The following is a 17,135-nucleotide window of genomic DNA, read 5'->3' on the forward strand; positions in this document are numbered from 1 at the left end:
ACAGTTTAGTATAATGCCTTTCAGACATTTTAAAAATCAGACCAAAGTAAAAAAATATATTTTACATTGTGCCTTAACACACATTTATGCATACCTAATAAGCTTAACAATACAATGCTTGTTCCTTACTATTTACTTCTCTGATATTTTCCATTTTATTTTGTCTTTTAAAAATTGGTGCTGTGTGCAGTGGCACATACCTGTAATCCCAATGGCTCAGGAGGCTGAGGCAGAAGGATTGCGAGTTCAAAGACGGCCTCAACAAAAGCAAGGCCCTAAGCAACTCAGTGAGACCTTGTCTCTAAATAAAATACTAAATAGGGCTAGGATGTGGCTCAGTGGTCAAGTGCCCCTAAGTTCAATCTCTGGTGCCCATTCCCCACACACACAAAAAAAATTGGTCTTTTTTGTTGGGGGTACTGTGGATGGAACCTAGGGGCACTTAAGCACTCAGCCACAACCCCAGCCCTTTTTACTTTTTATTGTTCTTATCACTCATTAATATATCAAGACCTCAGTTTTAAAATCTTTGGCTTAGGAGAAGATAATTAGTTACAAATAATTAATTACAAGATAAAAATGGTATTAAGGAAAAGCTGAGATAGTGATTAACAGGCAATAATAGGGGTTACCTAGGTAGAACTACCAGGAAGATGACATTTAAACAGGATAAGAAGAAAGCCATGCAAAGTGGGTGGATGGGGAGGAGAGTATTCAAGGTTATGTCAGTTATTGCTGTGTAACAAACCATTCTAAAACTTGGTAGTTTAAAACAAGAATCATTTTACTCATAAATATATAATTTGAACAGGATTTGGTAGGGATAGTGTATTTGATCCAACAGCATTAACTAGGAGAATTTAACTGGAGCCAGAAATATCTTCCAAGATAGCTTATTCACATGGCTGGCAAATGAGTTGGTTGTATGCTGGGAGCTCTTTGGGGACTAGACTGAGGGCTTTGGTTCCTCTCCATGTGGACTGCCTGGACTTCCTCACAAGCAGGTGGATGGGTTCTAAGAACCAGCAACCAAAGAAGCAGGGCAGAACCTGTTTTATGCTACAGCTTTGGAAGTAATATAGTATAACTTCTGGGGTCTCAAGCACAAATTCAAGGAGAGGGAACACAGTTACTCATCCCCACAGAAGGAATTTCATAGTCATAAGATCTGCAATGAGATTTCAATGGCAAGTACAATTTGCCAAACAGAACAGCATACAGGAAGACCAAAGCAGGAAAGACTGGGCTTCTTGACAGTGTTGAGGGAATAGGCAAACAAGGTGGAAAATCAGGCAAGGTGAAGGTGGAGATGGGTAGAGACCAGATCATGTAGAGACTGATAGGCTACAGGAGAGCTTCGTCTTAAGTGCAATAAGAAGTTTTAATAAAGATTACTGTTCCGTGGAGAATGGACTGGAATGAAGCAAGATTAGGAGTGGCCAGTAGTTGGAAGCTACTGCTGAAGTACAGGCAAGTGCCATGGAAAGAAGAGGACAGTGTTCGGCCCTTGTTAAAAATTAAGGATGGCGGGGATGGGGCTGTAGCTCAGTGGCAGAGTGCTTGCCTAGCATGTGTGAGGCACTGGGTTCGATCCTCAACACCACATTAAAAAAAAAAACAAAAACCCTAAGGCATGCTGTCCATCTACAACTATTAAAAACAATTTAAAAATTAGGGATAGCAATGAGTTGAAATGCATTCTGCTGTCATATATAACTAATTAGAACAAATTTTTAAAAGACAAAAAAAATGAGGGATGGATGCTTCCTATTTTCAGGACATGGCTTAATTTTGTTTCATTTAAAAAGGAAATAATGAGACAATATTAACTTGCTAGGGCTACCATAACACCCACTGATTGGATGGCTCCAAGTTCAAGATAAGGTGTCTTATGAGACCTTGGCTTGTGGACAAGCACCCCATATTCCCTCAGCTTCCCTCTGAATGCATGCATATCTGTGACCAAATTTTCTCCTCTTAGGACCTCAGTCACATGGATTAAGACCCACTCAAACACTTCATTTTAACTCAGTTGCCTCTTTAACAATCTGATCTCTACATATAGCTACATTTTTCTATTTTTTAGAGAGGAAGAACAGGTGTGCATGTAGGGTTCTGCCTACAACAGGTTATCTCAAAGCGGGGATGGCCTAGTGAGGGAGATTTTAATTTCACAAATATGATTTGTGAGGGCATGGGTACAAGAGCTAGGCTGTGCCAGTCAGAGGCACCTGCTCCAAACTTTGAAAGTAGTGATGCAGAGAACCCTAAATGGGTGAAAACCCTTAGACAATCCAGGAGCCTGACTTTCTGGGGTAGTAAAGGCAGTGAGGCTGGCAGTGGCAGTGCCAGTAACAGAAGTGATGTAGGCTACCACATCCGTCCCTTATCACAGGGTGACATGATTAGTTCTGGGTTACAAATCTTCCCTGCAAAGCCTCCACATTTCAGTCAATAACTCTCATGGTGATGATTTAAACCACTTACCAGCCTTTTAATGCTCCCCACATACATCCTGCTTACATCAAGTAGCAGCAGTTTTTATTGCTTTTTACTAAGAAAACTTACTGTTACAGTCACTCCAGGAAAGTATGGGTTGAAGAAAAGCGGTTACTACCTACTTCAGGGGAACTGTAGTGTTTTTTTGTTTTGTTTTGTGTCTAGAATCAAACCCAGGGCCTTGAACATGCTAAGCACATACTCTACCACTGAGCTAGCACCCTTGACCCCAACTGTACTGTTCAAAAGGAAGGATGGAAGAGAAATGCATGTTTCCCACAAGCTGAGTTTCGAGAAGGGCCAGCTGGGTCACATGCCCCCAAAGGTCAAGTAATAAGAAGGTGTTAAGAAGTGCTGATTAGATATGGTGGTATGGAGGTCACTATTGAGCTTACCAAAAGCAATTTCAGTGGAGTGACTGGGACAGCAGCAAGTGAAGTGGTGGAAAGTATGAACAGTTGGTGCATACTTTTTTAGAGAGAAACCTTTTAAGAAGTTGGTTCATGAAGAACAAAAAGTAGGGCAGCACCTGGCTGGGGATGTGCACAATGGCAGGAAAGACCAGTGAATGGTGCTCAAAGAGCCAGCTACTCAATGAGGCTAAAGGGCAGTTCAGGGTCACTGCTGAAAATCACACCATCTTTCTTACATATCAGGAATCTTAAAACTTTTTATATGTTGTCAATTTGATCTTTCATGTTTCTAAACTTCATTTATGGTTCCTTCTGGTTTTTTTTTTTCTTTTTTTAGTTGTAAATAGATCTTTATTTTATTTATTTATATGTGGTGCTGAGAATTGAACCCAGGGCCTCAAATATGCTATGCAAGTGCTCTACCATTGAGCCATAACCCTAGCCCTGGGTCCTTCTGTTTTAATATATGATCTGTTCTTTTGCTCTTCCTTTGACAGTTCCTGGGTTTTGTGTTATGTTTATATATTTAGTAGGGGTTTAAAAATACACTTGGGTTTTCCATTTAATTAGTTTTCATTCATTCATTTAGGATTATTTAAGTAGAGCAGGACAGAGATCTAATATTTTTTCCAACCACTAAACTGACATGTTTATTACATATTATCCGAACCCACAGACTGACTTTCTGTTTCTAATTTCTTTATTGTATTCCACTGTTTAGCAATTCCTATGCCCATTCATGTTTAAAGAATTATTGTAGCTGTGTCTTATAATTGTGTCGAGCAAGTCTCCTAGTGCTAGTCTTCTTCATCATCTAATTTATGAACCAATTTAAAGAGAACTGACAGGAGACCTTCCATTCAAGAATGTAATTTAGGAGCTGGGACTGTAGCTCAGTGGCAGTGCTTGCCTAGCATATGAGAGGCACTGGGTTTGATCCTTAGTACCACATAAAAATAAACAAATAAAATAAAAACATACTATCCACCTACAACTAAAAAAAATGTAATTTTTCTTTCCAGATTTCTGAGTTTTCCTACATCTTTCTGTAAAACTTGTAGTTGTTCCTTTAGTTCTTATACATTCCTTGACATATTTAAGCTTGCACCTGGTAGCCTTCTAGTGTTCTAATTTGATCTGGGGGCCCCATATAGCTAGAATAATGGAACTTTTCCTTAAATACTCTCTCAGCCAGGGTCCCGTCCCCTTCCCATGCTGGGATTGAATTCAGGGCCCACTGAGCTACATCCCCTGCTTTAGATGGGATTTTTATAGGAACTGAATGAAAAATAATTTAGAGGGTTGTAGACTGCAGATTCTCTACAGTGACATGTACATATGTCTAGAAATCAGTATTATTATTTTTTAATATTTATTTTTTAGTTGTAGGTGGACACACAATATCTTTATTTCAATTTGATGAAGATCGAACCCAGTGCCTCATGTGTGCTAGGCGAGTGCTCTACCACTGAGCCACAACCCCAGCCCCTAGAAATCAGTATTATTTTAATAGGAAGGTAGAGATGTCCTCACCCAAATGAAAAGCTGTGCCACTTCCACACCATGAGGATAAGCTAAGATGCTGAAAGGAACTTTTGTTAGGCCTAAAATCCAAGTATTCTCAGACACTGAATTTTTCAGGTTTAGCATTATCAGCTTCTAAACCTGAAAGCATTCAAGAAAAGTATCAGGAACCTTTCTGTAATTCCTTCCTAGCCTTTTATACCAATTCAATCATGTACCTACTGGCTCATGAAAGCAAAATAAACCTAATGTCTGAGCCTGCCCAGGACAGCCAAAGGTCTCTACCTGGCTTTGTTCCTCCATGCTAATATTCTTGTTCATATTCTTTGTTCCTCTCCGTTGGCATATTCTCCAGATGTTTATGTGTGCACTCTCCGGTACTGAATCCTGGGGTACTTGTTTTCCTCTGGCTTAGTTTATTCTTTAATTTGTGCACTGCCCATTGCCTCCAGCATATATTTCCTCTTCCAGCCTGTGATCATGGAACCTAGTCTTTGTCCCCAACCAATCACCTGGCATCTGGATGGATGAGCTTATCCAGAACAGTTGATTCTAAGCTGTAAGGCTTTATAAAGGTGTCAGGCAAGGTGAATGAGGGGCAGTGTGCATCAGGATGACTAAATGAGTTGATCTGCCTTCATGGGGCTAGGTAATGAGACCATGGAGTGTTGGTGAATGTCTGCCAAAGACAATTTTTAAAATTTTAATAGTTAATATTATACTTTTGTTTTTGTTCTTTTGGTGAGGGAGCCGGGGGTAAATACTGGAGATCAAACCCCAGAACCTTGCAAATGCTAAGCATGCACTCTACCACTGAGCTATATCCCCAGCCACTCTGTTTTATCTGGTTACTACCCATCCCCCACCCCAAACCCATCTCTCTTAAGATCACTGTAAACTATGATTTTCCCTCTTGAACTCTAAACTCCCAGGAGCAATAATAACATCCAGCTCACATCATAAGAGATGTTCATTATCTGTTGACTTATTTTCCAACAGCCAAATAGAGAAAAAGCTGGCAAAATCTTAACCAGCTATATGACTATATAAAAAGAAACACTGTAGACCTATTGAGTAATGCATTTGCCAAAATATCTGATTGTTCCTACAGTTGACACACAGAATTCATAAATGAGTAGAAATGTAAGTGTATTGTTAATTCATTTATTATAGGAAAGGTCTATTCATAGTAAAAAAATAATTTATAAAAAATCTTATGTTCACTTGCTACAGTTTAAATGTGTTCCCCAAGAGTTCATGTGTTGGAAACATGGTCCCCAGTACAGCAGTGTTGAGGAGGGACCTTTGGAAGATGACTGGGTCTTGAGGGCTGTGCTTCACGGGAGTGGCTTTGTTAAGCTCTCTGGCATGCTTGCTTTGTCTTGCCATGTGATGCCGTCCTCCATGTGCAGAAAGAAGGTCCTCACCAGTTGCCAGCACCATGTTCTTAAGATGTCTTAGCCTCCACCAAGAGCTAAATAAACCTCTATTCTTCATAAATTATCCAGCCTGTGGTATTCAGGTATAGCAACAGAAAATGGACTAAGATATCACTGAAAGTAGAAATATATATCGACTAGGCCACTATCCATCATATTTTTTTTGTATGCTTGTTATGAAAAATGTCCACTGTTGTTTCATGACATGGCCTCAGGTCAAAATCATGGTATCCAAGGGGAAAACGACCCTAGGAAGAAAAATACATATACATATAGATAAAAGTTATACAAAAACAGCACTAAACACTAACTCATAAAATTATGTCCTACCTGCAGTTTCTTTCTTTTTCCTTTTTTTTTTGCTATCAGGAATTGAGCCTGGGGCACTTAACCACTGAGCCATATCCCTGGCGCTTTTAATATTTTATTTAGAGATAGGATCTCGCTATGTTGCTAAAGTTGGCTTTGAACTTGGCAATCCTCCTACCTCAGTCTTCCAAGCTGCTGGGATTATAGGCATTTGCCACCATGCCTAGCTTCCTACCTGCAGTTTCTTAAAATAATCAAGTCCCCTTCCGATCTTAATCATCCATCCATTGTTGAACCTATTGAAATTAATATAGAGTATTATATTCAAGGCATTAAAGTCAGACAATTATTAAAGCTGTATTGTGTTAAGTATAAGCAAAATTTCCCCCTAACCAAGAAAACCACTTCCTCCAATGACACAAGTTCAGTCTAACCTGGGGTTAATCATGGGCTCTGTCTACAATGAAACAAAAGGACCACAGAAATAATTAGCTGATTTGATTAGCTATTTAAAAATCTAACAATTAAATTAAAACTTATTCTTGAATTTCAGCTTGTTGATAAAATTTCCCTGTTCTGCTAACAAGTGGTTACCAAATATATTCAGGGAAGCTGTCGGTCAAGGGATTGAGGTGTTCTGGGGGTTTCCCCACCTGCAGATGGTGAAAGTGAGCAGGAAGAGTCCTGGACCCTTACCCCTGTTGCAACCTCAGCAACTGTATTTTCATCTGTTCTGCATATTTAAGTTAATTTTCATTAAAAATAAGGGTGTCATTGCTATCATTATGAAAACCACTGTTCTAAACAGAGGGAAAATATTATAAAAATAACTGCATATACTGTTTTCTTATTGACTCAGCATACTGCTGTGTCTATCAAAATATTTACTTACCAACTTTAAGGAAAACCACACTAAATATTAATTTCATTAGAAAAGGAATTATTTCAATATCATAATACTTAATGTACCATGCAGAAAAGCAGTACTGCCTCTTCCCACATGACATAGAACATGTAAATTCAATTCAGTTAGGAAATATTATACTCACAGAACAAAGTAAGCTAAGGTTTTCCTCTTTTCAAAAGTGAAATTACTAGAACTGAGCTTTATTTGAATTTTGAATATTTAAATATAATATTCACATGCAATTATGACATTTATTAAGAAAAATTTAAAACATATTTCAATTGTATAAAAATAAAAATACTGTTCACTAACCTAATTTCTCGGTCATGTATTGAAGAAGAGTATTCTATTTCCAAAAGCACTCCATGTCTACTGAGTGACATTTTTATTTCTTCTAGGCCATTTCTTTGTGACTCTTTCACATACCCCTGCTAAGAGCAAAAATATAATTTGCTGCCTTATTTATTAATATTTTAAATTATCCCTAAGCTATACAATGAATATTGTATAGATAGATTAATATGAAAAGGTTCTATAGGTGGTCACACAGCATTAGCTATGGACACAGGTTATCATGTGTTATGAGTTGAGTGACTTCATGCAGAAGTTGGCTGGAGTTTGGGCTTAAGAGGCCTACAAGTCTGCGGGCTCTTCAAGATTAAGATGTATCTTTTTTCTTAATTTTTTTTTAGTTGTTGATGGACCTTTATTTTTTATTTATTTATATGGGGTGCTGAGAATCAAACCCAGTAATTCACACATGCTAGGCAAGCGCTCTACCACTGAGCCACAACCCCAGCCCCCAGATTAAGATGTATCTTTACTGTGTGTATGAAGTTTCTAAAGTCCATTCAGGTGAGACATTCCATGGATTAAGGCCTCTGGTTTCCAGAGAAGAGCCACCTATCATATTTGTCATGCCATCTAAACTGACCACCAGTCCCACTGAATATGATTGTGCTGGGAAGAACAAAGTTCCAGAGATACAGATTTTCCAGGAATCCAATGGTGTGCACATCCACCTGAAATGAGGCCTGCTTGACTGAATGCTTCACTGGAGCTGCATGGTGGTAACTATGGGAGGGACCATCTACTGCCTGATAACCCTGTATATAATTTCACCGCCCAAAAACAGATGAGTTGGGCTGGAGAAGATTGGTTTGTCTTTTTTGGCATAAACCCTTTAAATTTTCATTTTTCATGGTTTCTGTACTTTTTTTCCTACTTTGATGGTTTACTCAACTTTTTACCAAAAAAAAAAAAAAAGATATGAAGACAGTATTTTGGTTTGTTTATATATGTGGTCTTCAAAAGTCAGAGCTCATTTGACAGTTAAAATTATTGCTTATATAAATGTACGTACACACACACACACACACACACGAGTGTTTTTTTTTTTTGGTGGTGCTGGGATTGAACCCAGGGCCTTGTGCATGTGATACAAGCACTCTACCAACTGAGCTATATCTCCAGCCAAAATTATTTTTTAAAGAAATGATGCTATGCTCTGTGTTTTGAGCTCCTGACTTCCCTGGAGGTACTACATGAAGGTTGCACATGGGCTCATTAATGTCCGACTGTGCTGAGGAATGAATTTTTCAGCATGGAATGAAGAAACCTTCTGGATTTGGATGTGACCAAGGAAGACAGAATTCAAGGCCAGGCACAGGAAATGAAGGATCTGAATTAGTAGTCACTTTGGAAATTTTTTCATCTTATAGTAAAATGTTAACAGAAAAATATTTGCAGCATGCCTCTGCTAATTGGGCAGTTTGTTTCGAAGAATTATTTGCCTGATTCCAGATCTTTAGTGAAATTTTATGTGTAACTGTCATGCATTTATTCCACTATGGGACAAAGAGAACAACTGTTCAGTGTTGCACCTTAGACTAGTATCTGTCTTGTTAACACCACAAATTCTCCTTTATCTTTTAAAATGTTATAGCTTTACAAACCCAAAAGGTCAAGAGTTGTATGTTTTATCTTATATATGAACACTAGAAAGGAAAAAAGAAAAGGGAGAGTGGGAATCTCATGAAAATTGGAGGGAGATCAGTAGAACAGAGGACATGGGGTAGGGAGGAGAGAAGAGTGGAAACACTGGGGAATGCCATTGACCAAATTATATTGATACATTGTATGCATGTACAAACATGTAACAACAAATTCTACCAATATGTACAGCTATAATGTACCAATTAAAAATGTGGAAAAATTATGGCTTTAAATTATGACTTATTTTGAGTGAGGAATAAATACATGAATGAAAAAAAGGTTCTATTAGTTTCTATATCTGTTATAACAAGTTAACTCAAGATTGTGAAGTTGTTTCAAAAACAATAGTTTTTATAAAAATAACTGTTCTTTTTCTAACATGAACATTCACAATTCCAACTTGTCTCCTTATATGTATTTTAGTAATTATCTTTAGGTCATTCAAGTGGGGCTGCCTACTTATTCAAGTAATCCTGGAAATCATGATTATTTAGAAAAACTACTACTTAGGTCAAAATAAAAATAGAGATGCCTTCTATCATGCTGCTAATCCCAGGTAAAGAGACAAAACTGCCCAAAGTGCAGACTGCATGATCACCTCCAAAACACGGAACTAGCAAACTACCTAAACTAACAGAGGTTAGCAAAATGGCCAAATAAGGTCAACATCCTAAAATCAACAGCATTTTTCTCAAAATATGCTATGCTTATTATTTAGATAATAAGTTCAATTTCAAGGAAATAGATCTAACCAATACAGTGCATCAAGGTTTTCCTTAATCAGACTATACCTTGTAACCGAATAAAATTAGTAAGTTAAGAAAGTTCTTCCAGATACTTACCTTATCTAGAGAGGTGAGAAGGTGAATAGTTTTTACATTACATGGTTTCTTAATAAGCATCTCACAAAATCGAAGTAAGTTATATAGCTGAAAGACAGCAAGATGGGTTATTAATAGCTAGTATAGTTATCTCTTGGTATTCTGGGGCACTGGTTTCAGTGACCCCCACCATACTAAAACCCATGGTTGTTCAAGTCCTTTATATAAAATGTTGCAGTATTTGCACAGAATATCTGCATACCCTCCTAAATACTTTGAATCTGTAGATACTTATAATAGCATTACCTAATACAATGTAGATCCTATGTAAATAGTTGTTTCACTATTTTGCTTAGGGAATAATGACAAGAAAAAAACTTGGGAATGTTCTATACAGAAGTCAAATTATTGGGGTGTGGAGCACCAGGGTTTGAACTCAGGGGCACTCAATCACTGAGCCACATCCCCAGCCCTATTTTGTATTTTATGTAGAGACAGGGTCTCACTGAGTTGCTTAGTGCCTTGCTTTTGCTGAGGCTGGCTTTGAACTTGTGATCCTCTTGCCTCAGCTTCCAAGCCACTGAGATTACAGATGTGTGCCACCATGCCTGGTATATGTCAATTTTTTAAAAGATATTTTCAACTTCCTTTGAATCTAGATGTGCAACCCACAAACATGGATGGCTGGTTATACATTTAAAATAACATTTCAGGGCTGGGGATGTGGCTCAAGCGGTAGCGCGCTCGCCTGGCATGCGTGCGGCCCAGGTTCGATCCTCAGCACCACATACAAACAAAGATGTTGTGTCCGCCGAAAAGTGACAAATAAATATTAAAAAAATTAAAAAATAAATAAATAAAATAACATTTCATTATAGTTTAGTGTATTTCACTTACCTGATGAATCTGTCTAATATAAGGATCTTCTATCCAAACTTCTGTAACTGTCTCATTAAGGTATTCTTTAAAAAGTGTCTCATAACTGAATCCTGTCGCATTCTCTTCTATTTTAATTTGCTTGTGATATTTTCCATCTATAAGACACAAGCTTCAGTAATATAAATTCTTATACATTTTATATTTCACAGTGATTACTCATGATCAATTGCAAATTAATTTTTAAACTTATTCTCTCAAAAAATATTTATTGAATGTCTGTTCTGTACATATTACAAGATGCTACACATATAGAGGTAAATAAGACAAACCACTCCATGAGTGATTCTATCTTCATTAAGGTAGGAAGGGGAAATTCCAGAGGTTTCTTGGAACAGGTTTCTGAGCTGGATCCTATAGAGAAAAAAGTTTATTCGAGAGAGTACTGTATGTACAAAAGCATCCCATTAGATAACTTTTTGTTACCATGGGTAAAATCACAACTAGTAGCAGCTGGTCCTCTTCAGACTTATCCTTTTTTTTTTTTTTTGGTCTTGCAATTTAATAAATTATTAAATACAAACAGCACTAACAGGACATTCAGAAGGCTTTCTTAGCACTAAAAAGTGTTGTTGTTTTCTCTCTCTTTTTAATTTTTTATGCTGGCAATTGAGCCCAGAGCCGTGTATCTGCCAATAACACTACAGAATGTTTTAAGTAGAAACTTATTAGTACAACTTAATAATTCAAGTGAAAGACTGGCAATGTCACATGATCAATAGGATAATTCTATTGGTGTTACCAATTTTTGAATAAGTTATCGGAGAACTTTAAAGTTTTTAAAAAATATAAACCTACTGGTAATTTTTAACTTATGTGCTATTGCACTATACACCTTCTCTAAAGTGGTTTGGCCCCTCTGCAGAGTAGTGTTTAGAGGCACTCAGAATGGCCTATTATTTGATGTACTATTGTAGGCTTTCCTAACAAAGCCTACAAAACCAGGCTATACCCAAACCCTGGGAACAGAATTGTTTACTTTTGTATGAAGAAGACTGGGAAAGCACCAAAATCTTCCTGTGGCACATGTCCAGGTGCTGTGAAACCTAAAGTTCTAACAAGATCGAAATGATAAAACAGGTCAGCAGGGTCTAAGTTGGTGTCGGGTGCTAAATGTGTCAATGAAAAGACAAGCATGCTTTCTTAATGAGGAGCAGAAATTTGTTGTGAAAGTGTTGAAAGCAAAAGCACAGAGTCAGCTAAATAAAGGAAAAAAAAAAAGCTTTTTAAAGTCAAAAAAATAAATAAATAAAAGCTGGGCTAGGGTGTGGCTCAGTGGTAGAACACTTGCCTAGCATGTTCAAGGTCCTGGGTTCAACTCCTAGCACTATAAACAACCAACCCCCAGGCAATTCGTGCGAGCGCGCGCACGCGCACACATACACACACACACACACACACACACAGTTGTGATTTGGATTCTGTTCCAAATATTTCCACAGAGATAATGTCAGCAAATATGCATAAATTTTCAAGCCATGCTAGTCATATAAGTTATCTTAACTCAGTGCTGATGTGGTATTATATTTCATTGTTTTGGAGGTAAATTTCATTCTATATTTGAACTTGTGGTGAAGAAAGTACAGTTTTATTTCCACTCAAACAGTTCAGTGGGAGTCTGCAAGATATGTCAGTACAGAACACTAGGAAGAGCTGGGCAGTGGATTGTGAGAATGTGGAGGAAAATCAACTAAGGACTGAGGACACTATTTTTGAGGGCTGCAGAACCACTGGCCCTAGAGTGCACTTCAGATAAGAGTGGCAATGCCCATTTATACAGATGTCTGTAAACTGGGTCTTATGAGTAGGGAATTAAAATCTCACCTCTAATCATTAGGAATACATAACTCTTGAAATATTTTGATTCACAATAAAATCGGAAAGAAGTCCCAGGAGTTTCTTTGGCTACTGTAATGATTTTAGACTTTCAAATAAAATCCAGGATCCATATTCAGTATTTCTCTGTAGTAGTTCTTAAACTGGGTTCCACACACAAGCTTCCTGGGGATCTGCACATTCCTTTTTAAAAATGGCAAAGTTCTGCAGTATGTATAGCTTTCATCAGAAGAGCAAAGGGGGAAAGCACCAAAATCTTCCCGTGGCACATGTCCAGGTAGACTTCAGGGGATTCGTGCTGTGAAACCTAAAGTTCTAATGAGATTGAAATGATAAAACAGGTCAGCAGGTTCTAAGTTGGTGTTGGGTGCTAAATGTGTCAATGAAAAGACAAGCATGCTTTCTTAAAAAAAGGTTAAGATAACTTCAATACAGGGAAGAGGAAATGCAGAGTAAATCTATAATCTCCCAGGCTCAAACAGTCCATACCACACAGAGGTCCAAAGGACAAAAGCCAGAAATACTGAGTAAATAGAATATATTACTGTAACTTATAGACACATTTTCTTTCTACTGGTTTTTTTTTTTTTTTTTTTTTTTTTAGTGCTGGGGATTGAACTGAGGGCCTCACATATGCTAGGTTAAGGAAGCACTCTACTACCAAGCCACATCCCAGTCCTGGACACATTTTCTGAAAGTAGTCTTTTTACCTTCTTTTTCTTGATCCACATATTTCTTTATGTTTTCTGCTCTATCCATGTAGCCTGAAATTTTTTCTCTGAGAGTATGTTTTTTAGCATCATCTTTGGTCCCTATAAATTAAAAAAACAAAACAAAACTCAAGTCTCAAAACAGTTTTTCTATTTAGTTCAAGCATTATATCCAGTTTCCCCCAAATTTCCTATTTTAGCACTGTTTGTCTTAGTCCTAAAATATATAGATGCTAAGCTCAAATTCAGCTTGATGCAGGATATTCACTTTTAGTAAGCACCTGAAGCAGCTTTGTTTAGGAATGGGTCTCTGATGCTATCACCCACGGGAAACCAAATCTGGTGGGCTGAGAAAGATACCTTCCTACATATTAAACCTGAGTCCAAGCACTGTTTTGTCCTAATTACCCACAAGTTTTAAATTTTAGCATAATTAAAAGATAACAAGAAGTATCTTCCATAAAACCAACTTCTTTCAGTCAACTTCATTTATAATTAGCTCAATTATTTTCTCAGCCACCCCGCAAAAAAAAAAAAAAAAAAATGTTATTTTTGACCATGTTGCCAAAAAAATCTTATCTACCCCACCGAATCATTTCTGATTTCTTCTTTTCCTTCCTTCGACATTGCTTATATTTTCCATAACAGTTTCATTTTTAATTTCTCATTTTTTTAGCAAACTTTATTTGAATTTTACCAATTTTTCGACTAATGTTTTCTTTCTTGGAAAAATAAGTCTGCATTTGCCCACTCAATTTAATTACTTGCCATGTGGTCTTTAGGAATGAAATATTTCTAAGTGATTTCAAAAGCTAAGCTCAGCAATATAGTACTCTTTTCTAGTTGTACAAAAGTAGTAGTCCTTTCTTAGTCATCGTCTTTGATCAGCTGGCAATGGTAGACACTGTAGGCTACCCTTCAATCATCATGCTTTGATTTTCCAAGGCTTGAAACTCTACAGTTATCTTTGATTGCCAATGAAACTTCACCCCCACATCCAATCATGTGCCAATGCTAGTAATTCAACATCTATATTGTCCCCTCCTTATCCTAATATTGATTCCATCTTTGGTTCATTCAGGCCCTATCACCTCTCCTTGGAATACCAGGAGGAATTCTCATTTGTCTGTTGGAATCCAGGGTCTATAGGCTAATATCTATCCTACACCCTTAGCATATTCATTCAGTCATTTATTCAAGAAATAATTAGTGAGAACTTAACTACCTTCCAGACATTGTTCTAAGCACTGGGAATACAGCGGGTAATAAAAGAGACAAAATTCTCTCCTTTAAGTGGGAAGAAAGACAACAATAAAAATAAATTGTTAAAATATGTTCAATAGATTATGATAAGTGCTATTAAATTAAAAAAAAAAAAAGAAGGCAGACAGGGAGGGCTAGGATGGGGTTGTAACTTTATACTGGAGATCAGGGAAAGCCTCACAAAGGTGTTATTTGTGTAAAGGCCTGTAATAGGAGAGGGAGTGTGTCATGAAAATACATGAGAGGAAGCATATTCCTAAGAAATACTAACACTGAAATACAATTGTAATACTGTCATTCTCCTAGCCTACAGAATGAGTCCAGTGTGATCCAAACCTCTAGCTACTTTAAACTTTTATTTTTTTCTCACTCTTCCTCATACAAACACTGAACCAAACTCAACTATTTATTGGTAAAACAGCCCAAACAATATGCCTATTCTTAGCTGAATTTCTGACCTCTGGAATTCTTTTTCCTCCAAATCCTCTACCAAACACCCCCATACGACATTTACCTGTTTAAATCCTCATTGCACTTGTCTCTCCAGACACATTCTCTACATTAAAGTTATTTGCATTGAGGTCTTAACCTGTCTCTGTCATGTCCTGTTTCTGTAATGGCTCTGGGATCAATGAAGCACATTGGAGCAGAACTCCTATGATTCTCCTGTTTCAGATTCCTACAAAAGCCAAGACTTCAGCAGGGTTCCACCTGACACTATACCATTTCTCATTTTGTGATTCAGTATAGAAGTCTTGAAAGCCTTGGGCTCCACTTGTGGTACTACCATCTCCTAGTTGCAGAACTCGAAAGCTAACTACTCTTCCACGCAATGAAATTAGAATGCCATCAACTCATGATTCATAGAACAATATTTATTATGAAACCAGACCTCACCATCATTATCATCGTTGCCATTAAATAAGCTCTACAAAGGTGTTTAGAGTTTTGGAAAAAAAAAAAAAAAAAAGGCACCAAACTTTGAAGGAAACCCTCTGCTCTCTTAAAGCTTCTGTAAACTTAAATTATAACAAGCTTCAACCAGAAAGCACCCAGGAAATCATCTTAGACCACATTGGGGCTCCTGGATTGGGGTGTAGGGGCTAGTCAATTTACTACCTAATTATTGGGTGTCTTCTATGAGTCAGGGTTGTGCTGAGAGTAAAGGAATTTTGAGTTACTTTTCAATAATGAATAACTATATAACACAAAAATTCTTATGTGTCTACCTATAACCCTGTGTATTTGTTATACTGAATTTCAGTACATCTATTTAGGAAAAAAAAATTATTTTTGTTGTTTTAATGAAAATGTTCAAACAAAATGTTTAAACAAAAAAGCATAGTACTATAATGAACATATTAATTATCCATTACTTGGATTTTAAAAACTGTTAGCAGCTTTGCCTATTTATTTATTTATTCATGCTGGGAATTGAACCTAGGGCCTCCAGCCATGTTGGGCAAGTGCTCTACCACTGAGCTACACCCCCAAACCCAACTTTTTTTTTTAATATTTTTAAGTTGTTGATGGACCTTTATTTTATTTATTTGTATGTGGTGCCGAGAATCAACCCAGTGCCTGACACATGCCAGGCAAGCACGCTACAGCTGAGCCACAACCCCAGCCCCCCTAAACTTTAAAAAAAAAATTTTCTTGCTTAAGTAAAATTAATACTGATGTCACAATATTTCTTTCTGAAACACTTCAGTCTGCATCTCTAAATATTGACAGTTTTCAGGGGGAAAAAAATGCTTAACAAAATTAGTAATTTCAGTGTCACCGAATCCACCGAAACTTTCTTAACTGATCGAAAATGTCTCTTAAAGTTTGTTCAAACCCACCTACCATCTATCAAGGATTATATAGTAATTTTGTTATGTCTCATTAAGTGTTTTAAAATCTAGAATAGTACCTCCCCCATTTTCATGATGACATCAATCTATCACAGACATAAAGAAGAAACCAGGGAGTGGGGTTGTGGCTCAGTGGTAGCGCGCTTGCCTGGCATGCGTGAGGCACTGGGTTCGATTCTCAGCACCACGTACAAATAAATAAAATAAAGGTCCATCAACAACTAAAAAAAAATTATAATACAAAAAAAAACAGAGAGAGAGAGAGAGAGAGAGAGAGAGAGAAGAAACCAGCCCATTTGTCCTGTAGACATCCCACTTTCTTATCTGTTTCCTGGTGGTGTAGAAGAATCACTTTCAGGTTTCATTTCACTGCAGACAAAGCGGAAATCGAAACTTACGGTCCTTATGCCCTCCGAGGCTCACAGCTCACCTTTCAGAACCTGCAGGAGCAGGTCAATCCCCTCTTGGTAGCACACAAGAGCTTGCTGGTACCGAGACTCCGAATCTAGTTCCACCGCCCGTTTTAGCACAGTGGCCGCAGCCGTGCCCTCCGCACCCAGCGCCACCCCGGGCTTGGCCATAATTACAAGAACTCGGCTCAGCCGCGCTGCCCGGGAGCGGTCACGT

At 37.6% G+C, this 17,135-nt stretch overlaps 1 protein-coding gene across 4 annotated transcripts; it reads right to left on the bottom strand.

Annotated features, from left to right (window-relative positions):
- Positions 1-4,739: 4,739 nt before the first annotated feature.
- On the bottom strand, positions 4,740-17,110 carry MITD1 (microtubule interacting and trafficking domain containing 1). 4 transcript variants are annotated; one of them, XR_014018541.1, is made up of 7 exons: positions 16,939-17,110; positions 13,390-13,491; positions 10,805-10,941; positions 9,929-10,015; positions 7,404-7,522; positions 6,206-6,480; positions 4,792-6,123 (listed from the first exon to the last, which is right to left on the bottom strand). XR_014018541.1 is itself a non-coding variant. In XM_081264624.1 (7 exons), exons 1-7 carry the CDS (start codon positions 17,087-17,089, stop codon positions 6,028-6,030), a joined length of 750 nt encoding a protein of 249 aa, XP_081120750.1. In that variant the 5' UTR covers positions 17,090-17,110; the 3' UTR covers positions 4,799-6,027. The 4 variants fall into 4 exon arrangements, 3 of the variants coding, with proteins under 3 accessions (XP_081120751.1, XP_081120750.1, XP_081120749.1); XM_081264624.1 differs by having other exon boundaries at positions 4,799-6,123; positions 6,420-6,480; positions 7,404-7,519; XM_081264623.1 differs by having other exon boundaries at positions 4,800-6,123; positions 6,420-6,480.
- Positions 17,111-17,135: the final 25 nt, after the last annotated feature.

The sequence above is a fragment of the Spermophilus citellus genome (assembly GCF_964194105.1).
Source record: "Spermophilus citellus genome assembly, chromosome: 13".
Lineage (NCBI taxonomy): Eukaryota > Metazoa > Chordata > Mammalia > Rodentia > Sciuridae > Spermophilus > Spermophilus citellus.

Coding starts and splice junctions, on each gene's coding strand:
- MITD1 (XM_081264623.1), bottom strand. CDS start 17,089: ATGGCCAAGCCCGGGGTGGCGCTGGGTGCGGAGGGCACGGCTGCGGCC. Junction 10,942..13,389: donor TGTGGATCAAGAAAAAGAAG/GTAAAAAGACTA, acceptor TGTGTCTTATAG/ATGGAAAATATCACAAGCAA. Junction 10,016..10,804: donor ATATTAGACAGATTCATCAG/GTAAGTGAAATA, acceptor GCTGTCTTTCAG/CTATATAACTTACTTCGATT.